The following is a 20,498-nucleotide window of genomic DNA, read 5'->3' as shown; positions in this document are numbered from 1 at the left end:
CTCACAGATGAAGAAATAATTTTTAGAGAGCATAACTGACCGCAAGCAGCAAACGATTGTACAGCTTCTACTCTATGCAGGTACAGAGTTGGAGTCTCTGGAAAGCAGCCTTTATGCTTTTTATGAAGCTCAGTGGGTCCCACCTTCAGGAAGCTTTCTCTAAGTGGAGAAAAAAGTTTTTTCCTTTCTTCAACTACCATGATGCGTCTTCTCCTTCTCCGAGGCAAACACAAAGCTAAAGATGCCTAACTGGCTTGTGCCCTGTGAACGGCAGGGTCTTTGAGATGGGAGAGATCCTTCTGGAGGCGGGGCACACCTGCCAAGAATTTCCAGATCTTCTGCAGGAGGAAGAAAGGAAAACTGGGAAAGGTTAGCAGGAGAAAGGGAAAAAGTAACAAGGAGGTGCGAGTTTAGGAGACAGGACCGACCCAAGTCTAGATGGGCAAATACCCTCCCTTTCTCCGCAGCTCTGGGCCTCGCCAACAGCAGGGCTGAGGTTTCTGCCAGTAAAACAAGATAGGATTTCTGGATTGAGTCCAGGAGCCTGCGAGGGGCCGACTCCTCCCCCACGGCCCCGCGGAGCCGCCCCCATAGACTGGGGAAAGAGGCCTGCGAGCAGGGCGCCCCATACCACGGCCGCCCTTGGCATGCGTTCCCCCCACCCCGCACCCTGCATCCCCCACTCGACCCCAAGGGCCCGGGGTGCGGTGCCAGGAGCCCGTGGCAAAGAACGCGCGCTGCACCGGGTCAACCAGAATCAGCCAAGCGGTATCAGAGGAGAGACCACGCGAACTCCGGCCGAGGAAACGAACTCTGGTCGCGGAAAGCGGAGCAAGGAGACTAGCGAGGCGGAGACCCGGCCCCACGCCCCGTGCCTCCTGCAGCGGACACCCCAGATCGGAGTCCCGAGCGCCCCGAGCCTACGGAGCGGAGGTAAGACCTGACGCCGGCTCCAGCAGCAGGTCTGTCGGGGGCGGCCTCTGGGTGCCCAGTGCGCTCCGGGAGCGCCCCGCCAGCAGCCCGCAACGCGCCCCTGCGGGGAACCGCGGCCCCGGGAAGATTGCGCGCTTCAGAGGCGTCTTGGAAACCGGCTCCTGGTCCCGATTCCTGGGAGTCCCCAGCACTCTGCGGGGGACAGTGGGACCCTGCCCGGAGCTGGAGAAACCTGTTCCGCAGGAGGCAGCGGCCGGCACCCCACCTCCCGCCCCGAGAGCGAGAGCGAGCGTCTCCAGACCCCCGAGGGCACTGGTGCGGCCGCCCGGCCGGGTAATCGCCCCAGCTCGCCCCAGCTCGCCTTCGCCGTGCAGTGCGGCCCCGAGCGCATGGAGAACCACACCGAGCACCCCCAGCGCGCCAACGCGTCGGGCCTGGGCACCATGCCGCGGTCCCCGCTGGCTGTACAAGCGGTGACCTTGACCCTCGTGCCCTTCGTCTGCGCCATGGGCGTGGCGGGCAACGCCATGGTGGTGCTGGTGGTGCTCCGGAGCCGCCACATGGTCACACCCACCAACTGTTACCTGGTGAGCCTGGCCGCCGCGGACCTGCTGGTGCTCCTGGCGGCCGGAGTCCCCACCGTGGCCGAGGCGGCGTCCGCCCGGGTTTGGGTCTTCGGCCACGCGGGCTGCCTGGGCATCACCTACCTGCAGTACGTGGGCATCAACGCGTCCACGGGCTCCATCACCGCGTTCACGGTGGAGCGCTACCTCGCCATCTGCCACCCGCTGCGCGCCCAAACTCTGTGCACCGTGGCGCGGGCCAAGCGCATCGCGGCATCCGTGTGGCTGGGCACCGGCGCCTACTGCGTGCTCTGGCTCTTCCTGGTGGACACACGCGAGACCGCGTACGCCGACGGCGTGCAGGTGCAGTGCGGCTACCGCGTGTCGCGCTCCCTCTACCTGCCCATCTATTTCCTGGACTTCGCGCTCTTCTATGCGCTGCCCCTGGGCCTGGCCACCGTGTTCTACGTGCTCATAGCGCGCGTCCTCTTTGTGGGGCCGCTGTCTCCTGAGGACCCAGGGCACTCCGGCTCTGCGCCCCAGGGCCACCTTGCTGGCCACCAGCGCTTCTCCTCCAGAGGCAAGAGAGGTGCCCTCAGCTCCCGGAAGCAGGTGGGGACCTCGGTCTTCCTTGGGATCCCTGTGCAGAGCCAGCAGATGGATGGATGGAAGCTTGGGCCCTTTTGGAGTCAAACTCCTCAGTGTCAAGCCCTGTCGTGCCATTTAGTAGGCTTGATTTTGGAGCTATCACTTCTGTCTTTCTGAGCCTCAGTTTCCTCTTCTGTCATATGGGATAATGACAGCGCCTACCACATTGGAGTGTCCTGAGAAATGGGATTACCCATGGGAAGCCTTTAGCCCATGTGAAGCATGTCACAAACTAAATATTCAATTAAGATTGGTTATTTTTTAAAGATTATTTATCTATTAATGAGAGACACAGAGAGAGAGGGAGAGAGAGAGAGAGAGAGAGAGAGGCAAAAACATAGGCAGAGGGAGAAGCAGGTTCCCTGTAGGGAGCCTGATGCAGAACTCCATCCCAGGATCCCAGGATCACCACCTGTAGAAGGGAGGTGCTCAACCACTGAGCCATCCAGGTCCCCTAAGATTGGTTATTATTAAACTTTCCCAACCAGTGCTACACCCATGGTGGTATTCTCCTAATGATGGGGAGACTAAGACCCAGAGAGGAGAAGTGACTTTCTCAAGTCCTTACCACATCTGACACTAAAGCTGCCAGCATGGACTCCAGAGCCAGTCAGCCTAGGGGGGGATGGGTTGTGGTGAGGTCAGGAGAGACCCAGCACTTACAGAGCACTTACTGTGTGCCTGACATTCCTGACATTACTCTTTTGGGAGGTTGAACACCTATTTTCATGGATAAAGAAATAGGCTCAGAGTGGACAAAGGGAGTGAGAAGGTGACACATGGAGGGAAGTGGGACGAGAACCCAAGTGTCCAGACTCCTTATATCCTCCACCCACACTCCAGCAGGCAGTGTGGCTTCCCAAGGGTATTCAAGGAATACAGGTGGGAGGAGAGCTCCCCAAACCCAACTGGTCTTTATCTTCAGCCTTCCACCCACACCCTCAGCTGGCGGGGGAGGGGGGAGGACACCTAGCCCCTGCTGAGTCACTCCTGAGCCCTGGGTGTGAGGACCATCTGTGCCATCTCCCTGCCTCCCGGGGTGGGTGCACTGTTGGGGGGCCCTTCCAGCCGCCTCAAACAGCCCCTGCTTGCAGGCATGTTAGCTCAAGAATGGTTCTTAGAGGAAAGGGGGCAGGACGTAGGCTGAGCAGGTGCGGAGCATTAACTCTGGCTGTAGGCCCCACACCACCTTAGGCTCCAGACAAATGTCCCTCCTTCCCAACCACTACTTATTTACTTCTCTGTTTACCACTTTCCTGCTCAGTCTAAAAGGGCTGGGTTCAAGCTCCCACCTGGCCTATGTTTTGGGTGCAACTTCTGCTGGTGAAAATTGTATTCCAGACCTGGATCTATCCAGCCTCCAGCTTTGTTAATGTCTTGCTGTGTGGCCTTGGGTAGGTCACCTCACCTCTCTGAACCTTGATTTTCAACTCAGTAAAGTCATTATAACTATAGTGCCCTCTACCTCAGTGGATGATAGTGAATATTATGAATCTGGCACATAGTAAGTGTTCAGTATAGGGTACCTATTATTACTGTTTTGTTGGAGCATCAGTGTCTTTTTGACAGTGGGCAGTCTAAGGACTAAGCATTCTTTGATGTCCAAGAGAGCCCTTGCAGAATGCCGTGTACAACAGCAACAGGGAAGAGGCATTGAATGAAAGCCGCATGTCTAGGAGAGCAAGGTAGAGAATATTACTGCTACTAATAATAGTTAACAATTATTGGGGATTTTCTATGTGCCAGGCACTGGCCCAAGTCTTTTACAAAAGTTAGCATATTGAGTTTTTCTAATAACTCCGTGATCTATGTACTGCTACCATCTCTGTTTGACAGATGAGGAAACTGAGTCACAGAGGGGCTACCCCAGGTTACAGGACTGGTAAGAGCAGAGCCAAGATTTGAACCCAGGCAAACTGGCTCCACAGCCCACACACTGGTATCCAGTATTTATCACCCAAAGTTACTTAAAATGGAGTAGAATTAAATCTGAATTTGATAAAATCAGGAGTCAAGACTGACTAGGGAATTCCTGAGATTTCTGGTGCCTGGAGAATATTACAGCACTGAAGTTTATTGATGTAGTCAGGGTCAGGCCTCTTTGGAGAGATCACTTCTAGCACTAAAGTCCTGGACTCTGGGAAGCAATCTTACACAGGAACATTCCAGGCTAGCTTCCTCCTTGATGGGCAAGTTGTCTCAATGCAAGCTCTAGCAAGTGCACTTTTGCCACCCTAGATCTGGTCTCCGAAGGAGTCACCCAGGACTCCAGCAGCCTGAGTGTGCTGCTGTCCTCCGTATTAGTGATGTCTCTGTCTCCCATTGACCGATGCCCCTTGTGGGCTTTTCATTCTGGAACTTAAAAACGAAGCATCTTTTGAAACACCTTCCAGTGTGTACCACCTCTAGGAGGCTTTAGTCTTAGCCGTTAGGGAAGTGCTGGCCTAGGATGAAGTGGGAGGAGGGGAGGGATGGGAGGGAAGGGGGCTGGGGCAAGACTGGCTGTCCAGAGAAGACGGGAGGAAGAGTCTGGAGATCGAATTGGGGGTGGGGTGCAATGACAGCAGCACAGGTGAGCAAGTGGGTGGCCAGGGATGTTGGGGGAGAAGTTGAGAGGTGCATCCAAGCTAAACAGCTGGTTAGTGGTGCAACCAGGATCCTAACCCCGTTGTGCCTGGCTCTGAGCTCCGAGCACTTGCAGTAGTAGTCGCAGAGGTCCTGTTAGCGGCAGCCCATGTGGGGCATTTAGGGCCGGCTTGGCACTGTTCTGCGTTCCTCACCATCATTCACTGCTTCAATCCTCAAGTCTTCCTGTGATGAGGCAGTGGATTCGTGAATTTGCTGCCAGCAAGAATGATGGCCTGTCCAAGGGCTTTGGAGGTGGCTGGGGGGTGGGTGGGGGTAGGAGGTGGGATGGGGGTGTCCCTCCCTCTGTACCCCGGGAAAATGAGTTGAGCAAGGCCTGGGAGGATGCACAGCAGCTTTCTAGCTGGGAATGGGGTTGAAGGGGAGCGGGGACATGCTTGAGGGCACCTTTGGCGAAGGCCTGTGCTCTGTTGGCTTCCTCCTCTTGCAAGCCCACAGAGAGGCCCGGACCTCGGATTCTCCCTCTGCATTCGGCACCCACGCGTCCCCTTTTTCCTGTCTTACCTGGCAGGTCACCAAGATGCTGGCTGTGGTGGTGCTGGTTTTTGCTCTGCTCTGGCTGCCCTACCGCACCCTAGTGGTGGTGAATTCCTTTCTGAGCCCGCCTTACCTCAACCTTGGCTTCCTTCTCTTCTGCCGCCTTTGCGTCTACCTGAACAGCGCGGTCAACCCGGTCATCTACGCCCTGATGTCCCAGCGCTTCCGGGAGGCCTTCCACGGACTATTTCAGTGTCGGCGGGCCCCACCCCAGCTCCCGCCTCAGGAGGCCGCCTCTGTGTACTACAGTGTCATCAAAGACTCCTCCCAGATCAGATTGAGCTCCTAGAAGCAACCAGGGAGCATGATGTCCAGACAGGAAGGAGATCCTGGCACCTGAGGGCAAGACTCACTACTTCATCTCTACTGAGGGGGGAGTGGTGGAGGAGGGAGTAGTGCCCAGGACTGTTTGGTACAGGTGCACAGGTTGTGCACTGCACACAGCCCTAGGGGGGTCACCATTCACATCACAGTCGAGATTTGTATATTTAGTAAAACAATTTCCAGATTTAATAAGTATACAATCTGAGAGGGAGGCACCTCTTTATAATTTACACAAAAGCACTCTATGGCCTAATGGCAGCCTGGTGGATGAACATTTGCAGATTGAGTAGGGTAGGAGCTAGCATCAGGGTCTCTTGGGAATCTGTGCACACTCTTCATGAAAATTCAGGGAACCTTTTATTTTAAATCCTGCAGAATAAACATCAAATGCTGCCTCCCTCTGCATAGTGACATATGACTTTATTGAGACGCTGCTACATACAGGGCAAGCCTGCTGGGCAGTACAGATACTACAGAGATGATGCCAACTGGGCTCCTGTTCTTAGGAGCTCCCAGTCTAATAGGGGAGGGAAGTGAGAACACGTCCAGCATGGCACTGGAATCCTGGCTGATGTGCCTGGGGAGGCAGCCAGGTGGGTGCTGGAGACACCTGCCTTGTCTAAACAGGGCCTGAGCCCTCTGGACCTGTCGCCTGAATCCAGGTTTCTAGGACCACCAAACCTCATAGTGCAGGGAAGGAGGAATATAAAATGACTGCTGGAACCAGCCTTACCTAGAGGCAGGGTCTCCATGTTTTCATTGAAGGGAATCTGAAACATCCCCCTCCTAAAAAAAATCCCCCCACCCACCCTCTGTTGGTGTTTATTTGAAGTTTGTTAAGCATTGTCTTTCCTGGATATGCACATTTCCTTGGGAGAAGGAGTTAACTGAGTCCCTGAAACTTCAATGTGGATGGCAAGTTCTTAAAAGCTTTCCCTCTAAAAAAGATTTAAGGTACCAAAGGATCTAGAACAAGGTAGCATTGACAGGTAGGGAGACAGGGCAGAGAGAGAAATGAGGTGGGACAGACAGGGGGTTTTCTGGGTAGCCCCACCCACCCTAGGATCTTGGCAAAGCATTGTTAGGGCAAGAGACCACTGTTAGGGAGACCCCTGTGGGGTCTCCACTTGTTGGGCTCAGTAGAAATTCAGAGACATTCTCATGGAACAGGTTAAGGTAAGATTTATTGTGTAGGTAGTAAAGTTCTTTGAGGGTCGGAGAGAAAAGAAAATGTGCAGGTTCCCCATCCCACCATTTTCCCACGGAAAGGAATGAGGGCACAGGTGATTTACTGGACTCATAGTGTAGGCTGTGTTCCAGGGGAGGGTTCCCACACCTACTACTCTCCCTTCTTATGGGGATCATGTGAAAGCAGCCTCATCAATGAAGGGAAGCAACAAACTGCCTGGATACCAAGCAGAAGGGATTGGGGGTGACCATGGTTCTCAGGAGTCGTCTGGGGACTGAACCTACCTTTAGGGACACTGGGAACCATGGAAAGGTACAGTCTCTTGTGCTGAGGAAAGGGCCCCTGATCTCATGGAAACTAAGAAGGAGACACTTCCCCTTCATAACCCAGCTGGCTTAATGCCCAGGCAACCCTTGAGAACTTTGGGAGGGCCACTTTTGGACAACTCTGTACATTGCAGGACTTTTCTTTGAGCATCATATATACAATGGCCTAGGTGCATATGACAGCTGCAGAAGTTGTATTAGACATTTTATTATCATTCATTCATTTTGGTTCCTTGACTTCTGAACATCCTTTCTACACATGGGACATCACCCATGTGTAAATCTTCTAGAAGGCAGGTTACCTTCTCCCACCAAGGACACCTGAAAAGCCAGACACTTGCTTTCCTTTCCCCTGGCACCTGGGGCGTAGGCCATGTGACTTGGGTTCAGCTAATCAGATGCCCAGGATTTGAATCTTCAGCAACTGATACAAATGTATGAGGCGGGGAGAGGGGAGAGGGGAGTATTTTATTCACGCTAGTGATAGCAACGGTGGTATCCATTTTTCACTGGCAGTGGGAGCAACCACAGCAGCATGACCTCCGCTGTCTGGGGGCAGTGGTGGCAGTGGCATCCCCACAGGATGTATTTGATTCCTGCTACCCAGTCTGCTCCAATTCCCACCTATATTCTACCTTGGTTGCAGGAGTCTCCCAACCTCATTAAAAAACCCCATTTTCGCTTATGCTAGTCTGGGTCAATGTCTGTTGATTGCAACCAGAAAGCCTGGCTGATCTGAGGCTTTAATCTCAAGCTCATCTCTGGTCTCTAACAAGCTAAGCCACAAAGATTCCCTAATGCTGCGATTCCCCTCCAGTTGTGTACTAGCATTTCTACCTGGATGATAAACCCACTGTGGCCAATCTGAATCATCATCCTCCCTCCCCACCCCAGATAACTTCCACTCCATTCCTCAGCCAAAACTCTTGAGTCATCCCACTTTTGCCCCCTTCTTCCTTCATATCTAAATAGTTACTGATGAGTGAAAGCCTCCTTTCATCTCCACTCCCATCTCTTGCTGGACCATTGCCTCCACCTCTTGCTGACCTGCCTTCAGCATCTCCTGCTTGCCTCCATTTCTCCACAGACTGTTCACATTCGAGGACGCCCATGGAGTGGTCACTGTGTACGTGAGCTTTGGGATCAAACTAGATCTGGAGTCAATATTCACCCCACCACTCCCCTAAGTGTGACCTAAGCCTAGTTATTTATTAGAATGACAATTTGTCTGTGTTTGCCCAGGACTGCCCCAGTTTTAGTATTTCAAGTCCCGGGTCCTGGCAAAAACCCTATTTATATTTATAAATTATTAATAATACTACCTTTCTTTGTAATGTAAGTTTTGTTTTTCGAATCTGTAAAATGGGATGTACAGTCGGATTTAGGCTGCAGCATTGTTCTGCTCATCGTTAGGAGCCATAAAAAGTGTTTGCACTTAGTAAGCCTAGAAAAAATACTATCTACTTAAAAATATCTTCCACATAGCATTCCATTCTTTGCCCTCACAGAGCTCTTTACAATTTGGAATTCTATGCTATTTGAAATGCTATAGCTAGTTGTAGCTAATAAATACTGTGGTCTTCCTCACCAGATTCTGAAAGGCAGATCCCATGAAGGCAGGGACCGTGTCTGGCTTTTTCACTCTTGTTTCCCAGAGCCTAGAACAGTGCCTGGCACATAGCAGGTATCCAGAAATAATTGTTGGGTAGAATAAAGGATGGATAATGAATAAAGACTAACTTTAATTTAAGTACTCAAGACCATTTGCTGCGATTTGGCTTCCAGTTTGAGAAAGGCTTGAGGTGGGGATTGTGACTTATTGGGGTTCTATGTTGGCAACACAAAGTGTCTCTCAATAGCTACATTAAAAAGGAATTTGAGTAGCCTCGCCACGGCTGCCAAGAGTTTCTCTGGCCAGTGTTGCTTCCACCAGCCTACAGCATGGGAAATACCTTTGCAAACCTCTTCAAGGGCCTTTTTGGCAAAAAAGAAATGCACATTCTCATGGTGGGCTTGGATGCTGTGGGGAAGACCACCATCCTGTACAAACTAAAGCTGGGTGAGATCATGACCACCATTCAACGTGGAGACCGTGGCTTCAACGTGGAGACCGTGGAGTACAAGAACATCAGCCTCACCGGGTGGGACGTGGGCAGCCAGGGCAAGATCCAGCCTCTGTGGCGCCACTACTTCCAGAATACACAAGGTCTCATCTGTGGTTGAAGCAATGACCGAGAGCCTGTGAACGAGGCCTGTGAGGAGCTCATGAGGATGCTGGCGGAGAATGAGCTCAGGGATGCCGTCCTGCTGGTGTTTGCCAACAAGCAGGACCTCCCGAACGCCACAAATGCTGCTCAGATCACAGACAAGCTGGGGCTGCACTCCCTGCGCCACAGGAACTGGTACATTCAGGCCACCTGTGCCACCAGCGGGGTTGGGCTCTGTGAGGGACTGGACTGGCTGTCTAATCAGCTCTGGAACCAGAAGTGAGCCGCGCCCCCCTCCCCTCATTCCCTCCTTCCACCCTACTTTGCTCTCATGTGGTGTGAGTGCCAGAAGCTGTCTCCATGGTCGGTCACAGTGTGCTTCACCACGCTGTAAATGTGCAGGCACAGCCTGCAGCCGGGTTTTTATTTAATGTAAATAGTTTGTGTTCCCAACGAGGCAGTTTCTGGTACTCCTATGCAATATTATTCAGCTTTTTTTTTTTTTTTATTGTACAAAGAGAATTAACCCACTGTTCAATACTGAGAAGGGATTTAGGCACATGGGGCCTCCAGGAGTTGCTGTGTCAGACCAGCCTGGCATGCCTCCTCTGGGCATTAAATCTATGTTGAGATCCATTTTGGTGGTTGGTTTTTAACCCAAACTCAGTGCATTTTTAAAATCATTACCAATACAAGAAAAGGAGAACACTTGAACACACAGAAGGGAGAAACATGCCTAGTGTAGGTTCTGCAGTGGTGGCCAGAGTCCAGTCCACCAGTGGGTCATTTCTCGTCGGGAACGTGAGACGGGCCAGAACCAGCCACAGTCCATTCTGCATGGTCACGATAGGGTCCCTGTGATCGCTCTGTCTCGGGTCATCCTGCATCCCCTAGCGTTTGTGCTTGTGCTTACACGGCTGCCCAGGAGATGGGCTGGGGGCTGCATCTCGGCTCGTGGGCCCCTTGGAGGGACTCCGGCCTCCCTGGGGGTGGTGGGGGGCACTCTGGCTTGCTCTGGGCCGCCTGGGGTCTCACCAGCAGGAGTGCAGGCAGGCAGGCCAGTCATCCCAGCGCCTCAGCCCCCGGAGCCCTGGGAGCCCCTGTCTACATATGCTTTCACTCCCTCAGCCTGCAAGGGTCAGATTTGCCACCGAAACGATGACCTCTACTGTTTTCTTTTGTATTTTGATAAACACTGACGAAGCTGGAGCTGTTCAACTTTATCTTGGGGAAGTCCTCAGAACTGGTTCATTTGGTGTCGTGGACCCTCTTACTGCTTTCAATACACGATTAGTAATCAACTGTTTTGTATACTTGTTTTCAGTTTTCATTTCGACAAACGAGCACTGTAATTATAGCTACTAGAATAAAATCTCTTAACTATTAATAATAAATAAATAAATAAATAAATAAATAAATAAATAAATGGAATTTGTTGGAGTTGGTAAGAACCAGAACCAGGGGTACCTGGGTGGCTCAGTTGGCTGAACATCCACCTTCAGCCCAGGTCATGATCCCAGAATCCCAGGATTGAGCCCCATGCCTGGCTCCCTGCTCAGTGGGGAGTCTACTTCTCCCTCTCTCCCTCTCCCTGCTCCTTCTCTTTCACACTCACACTCTCGCTCTCAAATAAATAAAATCTTTAAAATAAATAAAATAATTAAATTAAATTAAGTTAGAGAACCAGACCAGGATAACTCCAGAGATCTACATGATAGGAATCAACTCAGTTGCTTCAAGGCATCTATATCAAAATGACTCAGCTCCACCTAGGCCAGGTGTGGGACAGGCAACTTACTGGACCATCATTCAATGGCTGCCATTGACAGTTGCATAGGTTGGGCACTGCAGGTACTTCTCAGCCATCTAAACGGATGAATCCTCTGGAGTTGTGCAGTGTGCCTATGTATGTGTATGTGGCAGGCCTTAATAGAAGTGTGGTAGTTCCCCGAGGAAAATTGAAGTGATGTTATCAGAAAAAGGTAGTATGGATGTGAGGAGGACCGAGAAAACCAACAGATGTCTACCATGGATGAGATGACCAGGGTAACAACAGCAAGGAGCCTGTGTCCGGACAAAAGTTCATCCTGGTGGTCAAGGACAGCTGATCCGTGCTAATACTGTCACCTGGTGGCCATAGAGGAAACTGCATTATCCAATATCTGCCTTGCTGGCCTCCTTTTTGACTTCCTTTCTTCCTCTTTCTTCCCTAGCCTCCCTCCCTCCTTCACACTTTTTTCCTCCCCCCTTCACTACCCTCCCAATCTCTCAGCTTTCCCCCCCCACCCCTTGGCTCCCTTTTCCTTCTCCACTCCTCCTCCCCCTCAACTATCTTGACTAATTCATCATCTCTGGAGACCAGTCCCTGAGCTCTGTGCTGGCCAGACTGAGCTTCAGAGTTGGGGACCTGAGAAGCTGTAGAACTCAGACCGTATTCCCCTCTCATCACTTTCCCTGTTTTCCTCCTCCTTCTTGCAATATTTACAATCCCCCCTCTTTTAAAAAAGATTTTCTTTATTTATTCATGAGAAACACAGAGAGAGAGGCAGAGACATAGGCAGAGGGAGAAGCAGGCTCCCCACGGGGAGTCCGATGTGGGGCTCGATCCCAGGACCCCGGGATCACAACCTGAGCCAAAGGCAGACAGTTAACCACTGATCCACCCAGGCGTCCCTTAAGGAAGTTTTTAAAAAGAGAACATCAAAAATAAAAATTCCCTATATGTTAAAAAAAATTCCCTACATGTGATGAACATTTAATATTTTCAAATATCAAAAATAAAAACATCAAAAATAAAACATCAAAAATAAATCAAAATCAAAACATCAAAAATCAAAATAAAATAAAAATTCCCTTTATGTGATGAGCATTTAATATTTTCAAGTTCAGCGCTTATCTCAGTGAGGATCTATTTGTATGCCTATGTGTATTCTATTGCCTCTCTTTACCCTCACACACACATTTGACAGACAAATTAATAGGCCAAGAATGCCTTCATATTTCCCTTTCATTTTGTATATCTTTCATACACAAAATGGAAAAATCATCCATTTTACGTATTCATAGAAAAATTATATACACGCACAAGGGAAAGTCCCTCTTCCTCCTAAATAATCCCATATCCCATGGATTAACATTCTTAATTTTGGAGCACACGTTCCTAAATCTTATCTAAATTAATATCTATTTAGAGATATCCGGGTGGCTCAGTGGTTGAGTGTCTGCCTTTGGCTCAGGGCATGATCCTGGGGTCCTGGGATCGAGCCCCACATCAAGCCCCACATCAGGCTCCACAGGGAGCCTATTTCTCCTTCTGCTTATGTCTCTGCCTCTATGTGTTTCTCATGAATAAATAAATATTTAAATTAATATCTACTTAAATGAAAAAATATCTACTTAAATGTGCATAACTTGATCCAAGCATGTGTATGTAAAAGATAAAATTATGCTTTATATATTTGTTTGTGTATTGTTTTATTTAAAAGAGTACACCATGCTTTTTTAAAATTACTACTCTTCCCACTGATAGATTTTCTTTCGGCGTGAATTCTTGAATAGTTAAAGTTTGAATGCCTCACAATGCTTTCACACATTCAACATGTTTAGATGGACCCACCAAAACAGGTGGAGGCTTTACTGTATTGGTTACAATCTTCTGAATGCTCCCCCCTATGAGATCTTAGATATAAAGAAGGCTTTCTCACATTTAGAACGTTCGCAGGGTTATTCCCCAGTGTGTTTTCTGAAGCTCAATGGGGAAAAACAGTAGAAAGAGCAAAATAAACTTCTTCTTCTTCTTCTTCTTCTTCTGAAAAACAGTAGAAAGAACAAGATAAACTTCTTTTCTTCTTCTTTTCTTCTTCTCTTCTTTTCTTCTTCTTCTTCTTCTTCTTCTTCTTCTTCTTCTTCTTTTCTTCTTCTTCTTCGGAAAAACAGTAGAAAGAACATGATAAACTTCTTCTTTTCTTCTTCTTCCTCTTCTTCTTTTCTTCTTCTTCTTGGGAAAAACAGTAGAAAGAACAAGATAAACTTCTTCTTTTCTTCTTCTTCTTCTTCTTCTTCTTCTTCTTCTTCTTCTTCTTCTTGATAAACTTATTCTTATGGTGTTCATAAGAGAAGTTTAGGAGCAAGATAAAGAGTTTGGAATCATTAAAAATCTCATAATCTGTCATCTTCGCTTCTCAGCTCTAGTCTTCGATGAAGTTAGCAGGCAACTCCTCTTCTTGTATTAATGATTCATAGCAATCCATCAAACCGTGCAATCCATGCAGACATTCCTCGAAGAATTCCTCAGCAGGAGGTGGGGGCCGCGGGGCCTTATGGGGAATGTAGTTCGGAAAGGCGCCGACCGCCCCTTGGGGAGCCCAGGGAAGGCAGCTTCTGCGCATGCGCTCTTCCCGGTGCTCTGTCGTTGCGCTCGAGTTGCTCCGTGCTCACCTGTACTTGGTGCAAAGTGGAAGCGAAGCCAGTGTTAGAGGAAGGACTGGCGAGTTAGAGAACGACTGGCCGGGGGAGGTGGGGGGGGCTCCGGGCCCTCGGGGCGTCGGAGGGAAGGGCGGGGCGGACCTGGCCGGGGTCCGCGGAGGATGGACACGCGCGCTCCCCGCATCCCTCGGGAGGGAGGCCCCAAGCGCGTTTCCGCTGGTCCAGGGGAAGGGTAGCGAGAGCCCGGCCGGCCCCTGAGCCGCAGGCCTCAGGGCGGGCACTCTCTGCAGCCCCGTGTGCCTGAAAAAGGTGCTTTGTGAGGGTGAGAGATTTGCGCATCCACATGGCCAGGTATCGTTCCGGAAGTTTCGCTGATGCACTTGGATCCGCAGCCTACCGGGCCAGGTTGAGAAGTGCTAGAGGGCAGCAGGGAAGGGAACAAATACTCTTTATGAGGAATCCATACCACTATGTTATGTTAGCTGTTTTACACTAAGTATTTGGTAGGAGAAAGATGCGAGCTGCAGTTGAAGGGAATGGCCAGGGTGCAGAACTGCCCGGACAAGACACTTCAGTGAGGGACTGGAGGGTCAGAGCGGAGGTGGTGGCAGCGTTGCGTTAGGTTTTAAGAGCGTGACGTTTGGGTTCCGATCAGGTCCTGTCACCAAAACAGCACTGCATCCCTGGGCATGTTACTTAGACTGATCCTGTTTCCTCACCTGTAAAATAAGCATAAAGACCATATTTGCCTCACAAAGGTTATTCCGAAGTAAAATGATCCAAAGATCAAGCAGAAAATATAGTATGTCCTGGATAAGTATCCCCTGCTATCATTGTTACAAAGATTTTTAGACGTTTCAGCTCAATCCTTCTAACCAGGCTGTGGGGTCTGCATTGCTCCCCCTGTTGGAGCACATTTAAAGACCTCGTTTGCAGAATGCTAAGGCGAATGAATTTTTATTTATTTTTATTTTTTTTGAATTGAGTTTTAAAACTAGGTCTATTTTACTCCTCGTCTCATGACCTTTGCAATGTGGTTCCCTCTACCTACACCCATAGGGCTTTCTCTGGCACGATGACTTGTCCCGTGTGTGCCTCTGGAAGCAATTATGCTATATATTTTGATAGACTCATTTTCCTTATGTCACAAGGCATGATTGAGGCTTCTAGGCTCTTCCTGCTGCTGCAGTATTGTCTCACTTTTCAGCAGCCCTCGTTAGATTTTAGAAAAGGTCCGGCTCACCAGGCACTTGACCCTGGGGACTCCCAAGTGCAGGTTCCAGCTAATGGAAATGTGGCTCCAAGGCCCAGGTTGAAACGAAACCATTCCACTGAAGTAAAAAAGCAGCAGTCCTCACACCTGGAAGAAGATACTCCCGAATCGAAACTTCTTCCTAGAATTTGATTGGGGAAGCAGAAGAATCCTTGAAAGGAACATATTCAAGTTATTGGTCAAAGTTTTCCTCTCCACTGTGAGCAATGTCTGAGTGATAACACCATGGTCAGAGACCGTTGATTATTGTAGCTCAGGAAAACTGTAGGTCAACTTTCAGAAGAACCATGTGAGGTGCAACTGAAGGGAATGGGCAAGGTGCAAATGTGACAGGAAAAGACGCTTCCCTGAAGGATTTGTGGGGGTGTGGGTTGGAGGGAAGGAGGGCCAGCGGTAGCAAAGGAAATAATATCTCATCACTTTCCAAGCACATATGTGTCATTCCCTGTGGTCTCCGCTCTTTCTGTTTCTTCTGAGCTGCTCAAACCATGTCCGCCAGCACACCTGGGATTCATTGAATGTCCCCTTCATAGAATCACATAGTGGAGGTAAAGAGAAAGTTTTTAAAACCATGTAACTTTCCTTATTTTAAAATTAGGTAACTATCTTATCCAGTTACACAGTTTGCTAGCGATAACCAAGAACTGAATTCACATTTCGGTTTCCAGGTCAGGGCTTTGTCCTCTACCACAAGTTAAAACAGGTTTCTTAGCAAAAGATCCTCTTGGGAAACTGCATCTGAGGGAAGCCAGACAAAAAGGCAAACATTTTAAAGCACTTGCACTCCTTTCTGAGCTTCTCCTGGATTCTCTGCTCTCAAGTGGCTAAAAAATATTAGTAGGAATATAGGTAAAGGACATAATTTTCAACATTTCCCATGCCAATAAGTATTGTAATCCTAGTATTATTTTTAATACTGGAATGGTGTTCCAAACTTTGTATATACTGAATTTTATTGATCCAATCTATTATTGCGGGATCCCTGGGTGGCGCAGCGTTTAGCGCCTGCCTTTGGCCCAGGGTGCGATCCTGGAGACCCGGGATCGAGTCCCACATCAGGCTCTCGGTGCATGGAGCCTGCTTCTCCCCTCTGCCTATGTCTCTGCCCCCCCCCCGCTCTCTCTCTGTGACTATCATAAATAAATAAAAAATTTTAAAAAAAATCTATTATTGCAATCAGGTCATCTTTAATTTTTTTCCAAGGCCCAAGTTGACAGTAATTCCATAAGAAAACAACTGTTTATATTCACTCAGTAAGAAAAGCTCTCTGTGATCATTTCAGAATTATAAATGGACAAGTGAATATTACCTTACCAGATTGAGCAAGGATCATTTTATTGATAGGTTATCCTAATACCCGCTAAGTTAGCCAGACTTCTCATGATTTATTCCTCTTCTTACTCAGCTCTGGTATCACGATTCCTGGTCCTTTCTCAAGAGCATCCGAAAATGAACAAATCCCAGGTAAGCTGTTTAGGGATTTACTTTCCACATTTTACAGTGGATTTCAAAAAGGTTTATAGTAATTTGTACATTCAAATTAAATAGTAGAAACATAAAATAAAGCATCAGAGAGGGATCCCTCAGTGGCTCAGTGGTTTAGCACCTGCCTTTGGCCCAGAGCATGATCCTGGAGTCCCAGGATCAAGTCCCACATTGGGTTCTCTGCATGGAGCCTGCTTCTCTCTCTGCCTGTGTCTCTGCCTCTCTCTCTGTCTCTCTCTCTGTGTCTCTCATGAATAAATAAATAAAATCTTTTTTTAAAAAAAAAAGCATCAGAGAAAAGAGTATCAGAACACTGCTGGAAAAGTTGGCATAAATATACAGAAATCATATGTTCCTACAGGCTTATCCAGAAAGACCCAAACAGTATGAGATAGGTCTTACATTGGCTACTTGAATGGTTTTCCTGTCATTTATATCTAAACATTTTCTTAGATGATCTTTGAATAAGTGACACCAGGGGCCAGTCTTACCAAGAACATCTGTGAAAGAAATGCAGTGGGTTTCCTGTGACTTTAATACCCAGGCAAAGTTCAGGGGACCAATTTATTGTCCTCTGAGTAGATAAAATTAGAGTAAATGGGATAACAACTAGAGTAAATGGATCACAATTTCCTCAAATAGTGTCCTGTAACTGTTTCTTTCAACTGTACTTTCAAAACAGGTTGTAGAGTGAACAATTGAGTGTTCTATTCTGTGGATAAAACCTCCTCACTTACTGGTCTTATTTCAACACATTTCATGCAGTCTTATATCTGGCCCACCACTCCCATGGATCTGTTCCTGTAAAAGTTAGCAGTAGCCTAGATATTTTCAAATCCAATGAGTATTTTCAGTCCATGCTTTATTAAACTCCATGTTGTGTTTGACAGTATGACTCTCCCCTCCTTTAAATACACCTCTGATAATTTCTGATGTCACCCACATGGTTCTCTTCCTGGCTCTCTTTATACCTTTTGTAGAATTTTCTTCCCTATATCATTAGCCCCATTATTCTTCCTGTTTTTTTCATCCCTTTTGTGGTTTTGACATGCATCTCTTTATGCTCTGAAGCCTTTGTCCACTTCCAAGAACCTCAGCTGAGACTTGCTGAACATCTTTATAAGGCTATTCATGACAGACCAGTTTTTTCTTCTTTTTAATTCCTACTGCTATGAACCTTTCATCCAATAGCTATATGTTGACCTATATGCCAAATGCTATGCTAGATGCTCTTGATACATCTCTTGAATAGAAGAGATCCTGTCCCTGTCCTCAGGGGACTCAGAAGCTAAGGAAGGAGGTAGACATTACACAGACAACCAAACCATGGTGAGATGGTTCTCACCTCCATCAGAACCCAACATACATGTATTTTGTACACACTGTATTAGAACACAGACCTCATGTTCAACCATCTCCTTTGTCTCTCCATCAATATAGTCCCCCCTTGCTGGGCTACCCCTCCTATTAGACCTGGATAAAACTACATATGAAGTGTGGTATCTGGCTTCCTGGGGGACAACATAATGGAACCAGACAATGTAACCCGGAAGCGTGGGCAAGTTAACTCACCCTGGGGATGAACCTTGACTGAAGGGAGGTGGGAAATGAGAAGAAAGTGGATAGATACCTTCTCTCTCCTTTTACTTCTCCACATACGATCCATATGGTCCTTGTGGGGAGGTCCCATGTGTTGGCTGAATGCTCCTGCTCAGAGACCTGCTGCCTGTCTGGGGCTTATACTGAAGGGAGGGGTCAGTGTGATACCACTTGTCATCCCCTCATTACTTACATCCTCCCCTCCCCTCACTGCTCTGACTGTAGTCCCCCAAATAAAAGTGCCTTAGACATCTCTGTTTCCTAGAGACCCTAGCTAAAGCCCATCTTCCCTTCATCTTATTTGAGAAATCATAGGTACTAGAAACTACTTGCATATTTTTTAAATCAATAAAATTCTCTGATATAAAGGAATAAAGGCAAAGTAATTGAAAATGAGTTAGTATATATTTTAACATGGAACATTCAGGTACAACTCTACTCAGTCAGAAAAGTAGTCTGATGTTTATACCTGTAGGTAAAATCTCGTGAATGTGACAGTTAAGAATTCACACAAATGTGGGTGCAATGTTTTGTGATTCAAGTCCCATGAGCAGGATTGCCATTAGTCATAGTTTTCAAAAGAAGTGGAAATCCCTGAAGTTCCAATCTGAACTAAATACAGTGTTCCTTCCAGGTACGCAGTATTGCATTCCAGGAAAAATTTGAGTACATAAAAAAATGTATAAAAATACTGTGTGTTCAAATGTAAAATGGAGTAAGGTAATATGTTCAGATCATTTTTTAAGATTTTATTTCTTTTCTTAAAGATTTTATTTATTTACATGAGAGAGAGAGAGAGAGAGTGCATAAGCAGTAGAGAAGGAAAAGCAGGCTCCTTGCCAAGCAGGGAGACTGATGCGGGGCTTGATCACAGGACTTTGGGATCATAACCTGAGCCAAAGGCAGCTGTTTAACCAGCTGAGCCACCCAAGCACCCCTAAGATTTTATTTATTGGTATAGAGAGAGAGCACAAGTCAGGAAAAGAGCAGAGGGGGAGAGCATCTCAAGCGGATTCCCTGCTGAGTTCAGAGCCCAACACAAGGCTCCATCCCACAACCCTGAGATTGTGACCTGAGCCAAAATCAGGAGACAGATGATTAGCTGACTGAGCCACCCAGGCACCCCTATGCTCAGATCATTATAAACAGATTTTCCATCTATATGATGGTTAGGAAAGTAGACACTTGTACAAGAGTTGGAGCATGGGCAGCCCAGGTGGCTCAGCGGTTTAGCGCCACCTTCAGCCCAGGGCGCGATCCTGGAGACCTGGGATCGAGTCCCACGTCAGGCTCCCTGCATGAAGCCTGCTTCTCCTTCTGCCTGTGTCTCTGCCTCTCTCTCTCTCTGTTTATCTCATAAATAAATAAATAAATAAATAAATAAATAAATAAATAAATAAATAAAATCTTTAAAAAAAAAAAGACAGGAAAAGAAACCTTGCTTGATTTACATGATCTATCTAGTTATTTCCATTTTTCTCTCCTTCCTTTAACTGAGAAATCGCCATTTCACTTTCCATTCTCAGCCCCACAAGGGTGAGGACTAGGGTGAGACAAAGAAAGTGCCTCAGGCACAAATTTAAGAAGACACTCACACTCAGAGTCATGCAGGTGCCTCAGAGGTCATCTTGCCTCACCCTAGACCTCGTCCCACTCAGCCCACTTTCAGAGTTCCCACATCACTGCCAAAATTTCAGATTCACCCCTGCATTTTTATTCTTTATCCTACTGTCTGTCTCTCTGAGGTCTGCATCTTGAGGTCTCACTGTCTTCTCTCTGTGCTTCCTTGACTCCTGTCTTACTTGAGACTGTCAGCCACACTCACAGTACACTTTGTGCCGGTGGTCTCTATGATTGTCTTACTAGTTCTGTGTCAAAGGAACTTTTATTCCATGCGGGCTTCCTCCTCTCTTCACCCTCTTAAATAGGGTGGTGTGAGTGGGGTTTTGGTTTTGGTTTTGGATTTTGGTTTTCCCCTATATCAACCATGTAGGAGATATTTGCACTTGAAATGTCCTTAATTCTGGGAGGCTGGGCCTAAAGTTGAATACCCACAGCAAGGCAGTTGTAACATTCATTTCATAGCAAATATGTAAAGGCTCACAAATTACTGTTAACTGTGCTCCTTCCTAGAAGTTGGTAATGTCTTAGAGAAAGACAAGGAAATCCAAGGCTACATTTGAGGCAAATTTTATGCCTCAACAATAAAACACTAATTACAGAAAGAAATAGTGTACTTGGAAAGACATTTAATCTGGGCATGAATACTGTTACCTCAAGAAATATACCCTACGAATATGATCCCCGTGAAGCCAATTTGAAAACTAGAAGTAATTGTTGTAA

General features: G+C 47.8%; 1 protein-coding gene and 1 pseudogene across 1 annotated transcript; both read left to right on the top strand.

Moving 5' to 3' along the window:
• Positions 1 to 593: 593 nt before the first annotated feature.
• Positions 594 to 7,736, top strand: LOC112674067 (thyrotropin-releasing hormone receptor-like). Its single transcript, XM_025470300.3, has 2 exons — positions 594 to 2,108; positions 5,302 to 7,736. Exons 1-2 carry the CDS (start codon positions 1,323 to 1,325, stop codon positions 5,614 to 5,616), a joined length of 1,101 nt encoding a protein of 366 aa, XP_025326085.3. The 5' UTR covers positions 594 to 1,322; the 3' UTR covers positions 5,617 to 7,736.
• Positions 7,737 to 8,943: 1,207 nt separating this feature from the next.
• On the top strand, positions 8,944 to 10,674 carry LOC112674066 (ADP-ribosylation factor 1-like; annotated as a pseudogene).
• The last annotated feature ends 9,824 nt before the right edge of the window (positions 10,675 to 20,498 follow it).

This window comes from Canis lupus, chromosome 24 (genome assembly GCF_003254725.2).
Source record: "Canis lupus dingo isolate Sandy chromosome 24, ASM325472v2, whole genome shotgun sequence".
In the NCBI taxonomy this organism is placed as follows: domain Eukaryota; kingdom Metazoa; phylum Chordata; class Mammalia; order Carnivora; family Canidae; genus Canis; species Canis lupus.
The sequence above is the reverse complement of the archived record's forward strand: the minus strand, read 5'-3'. Positions and strand labels throughout refer to the sequence as shown.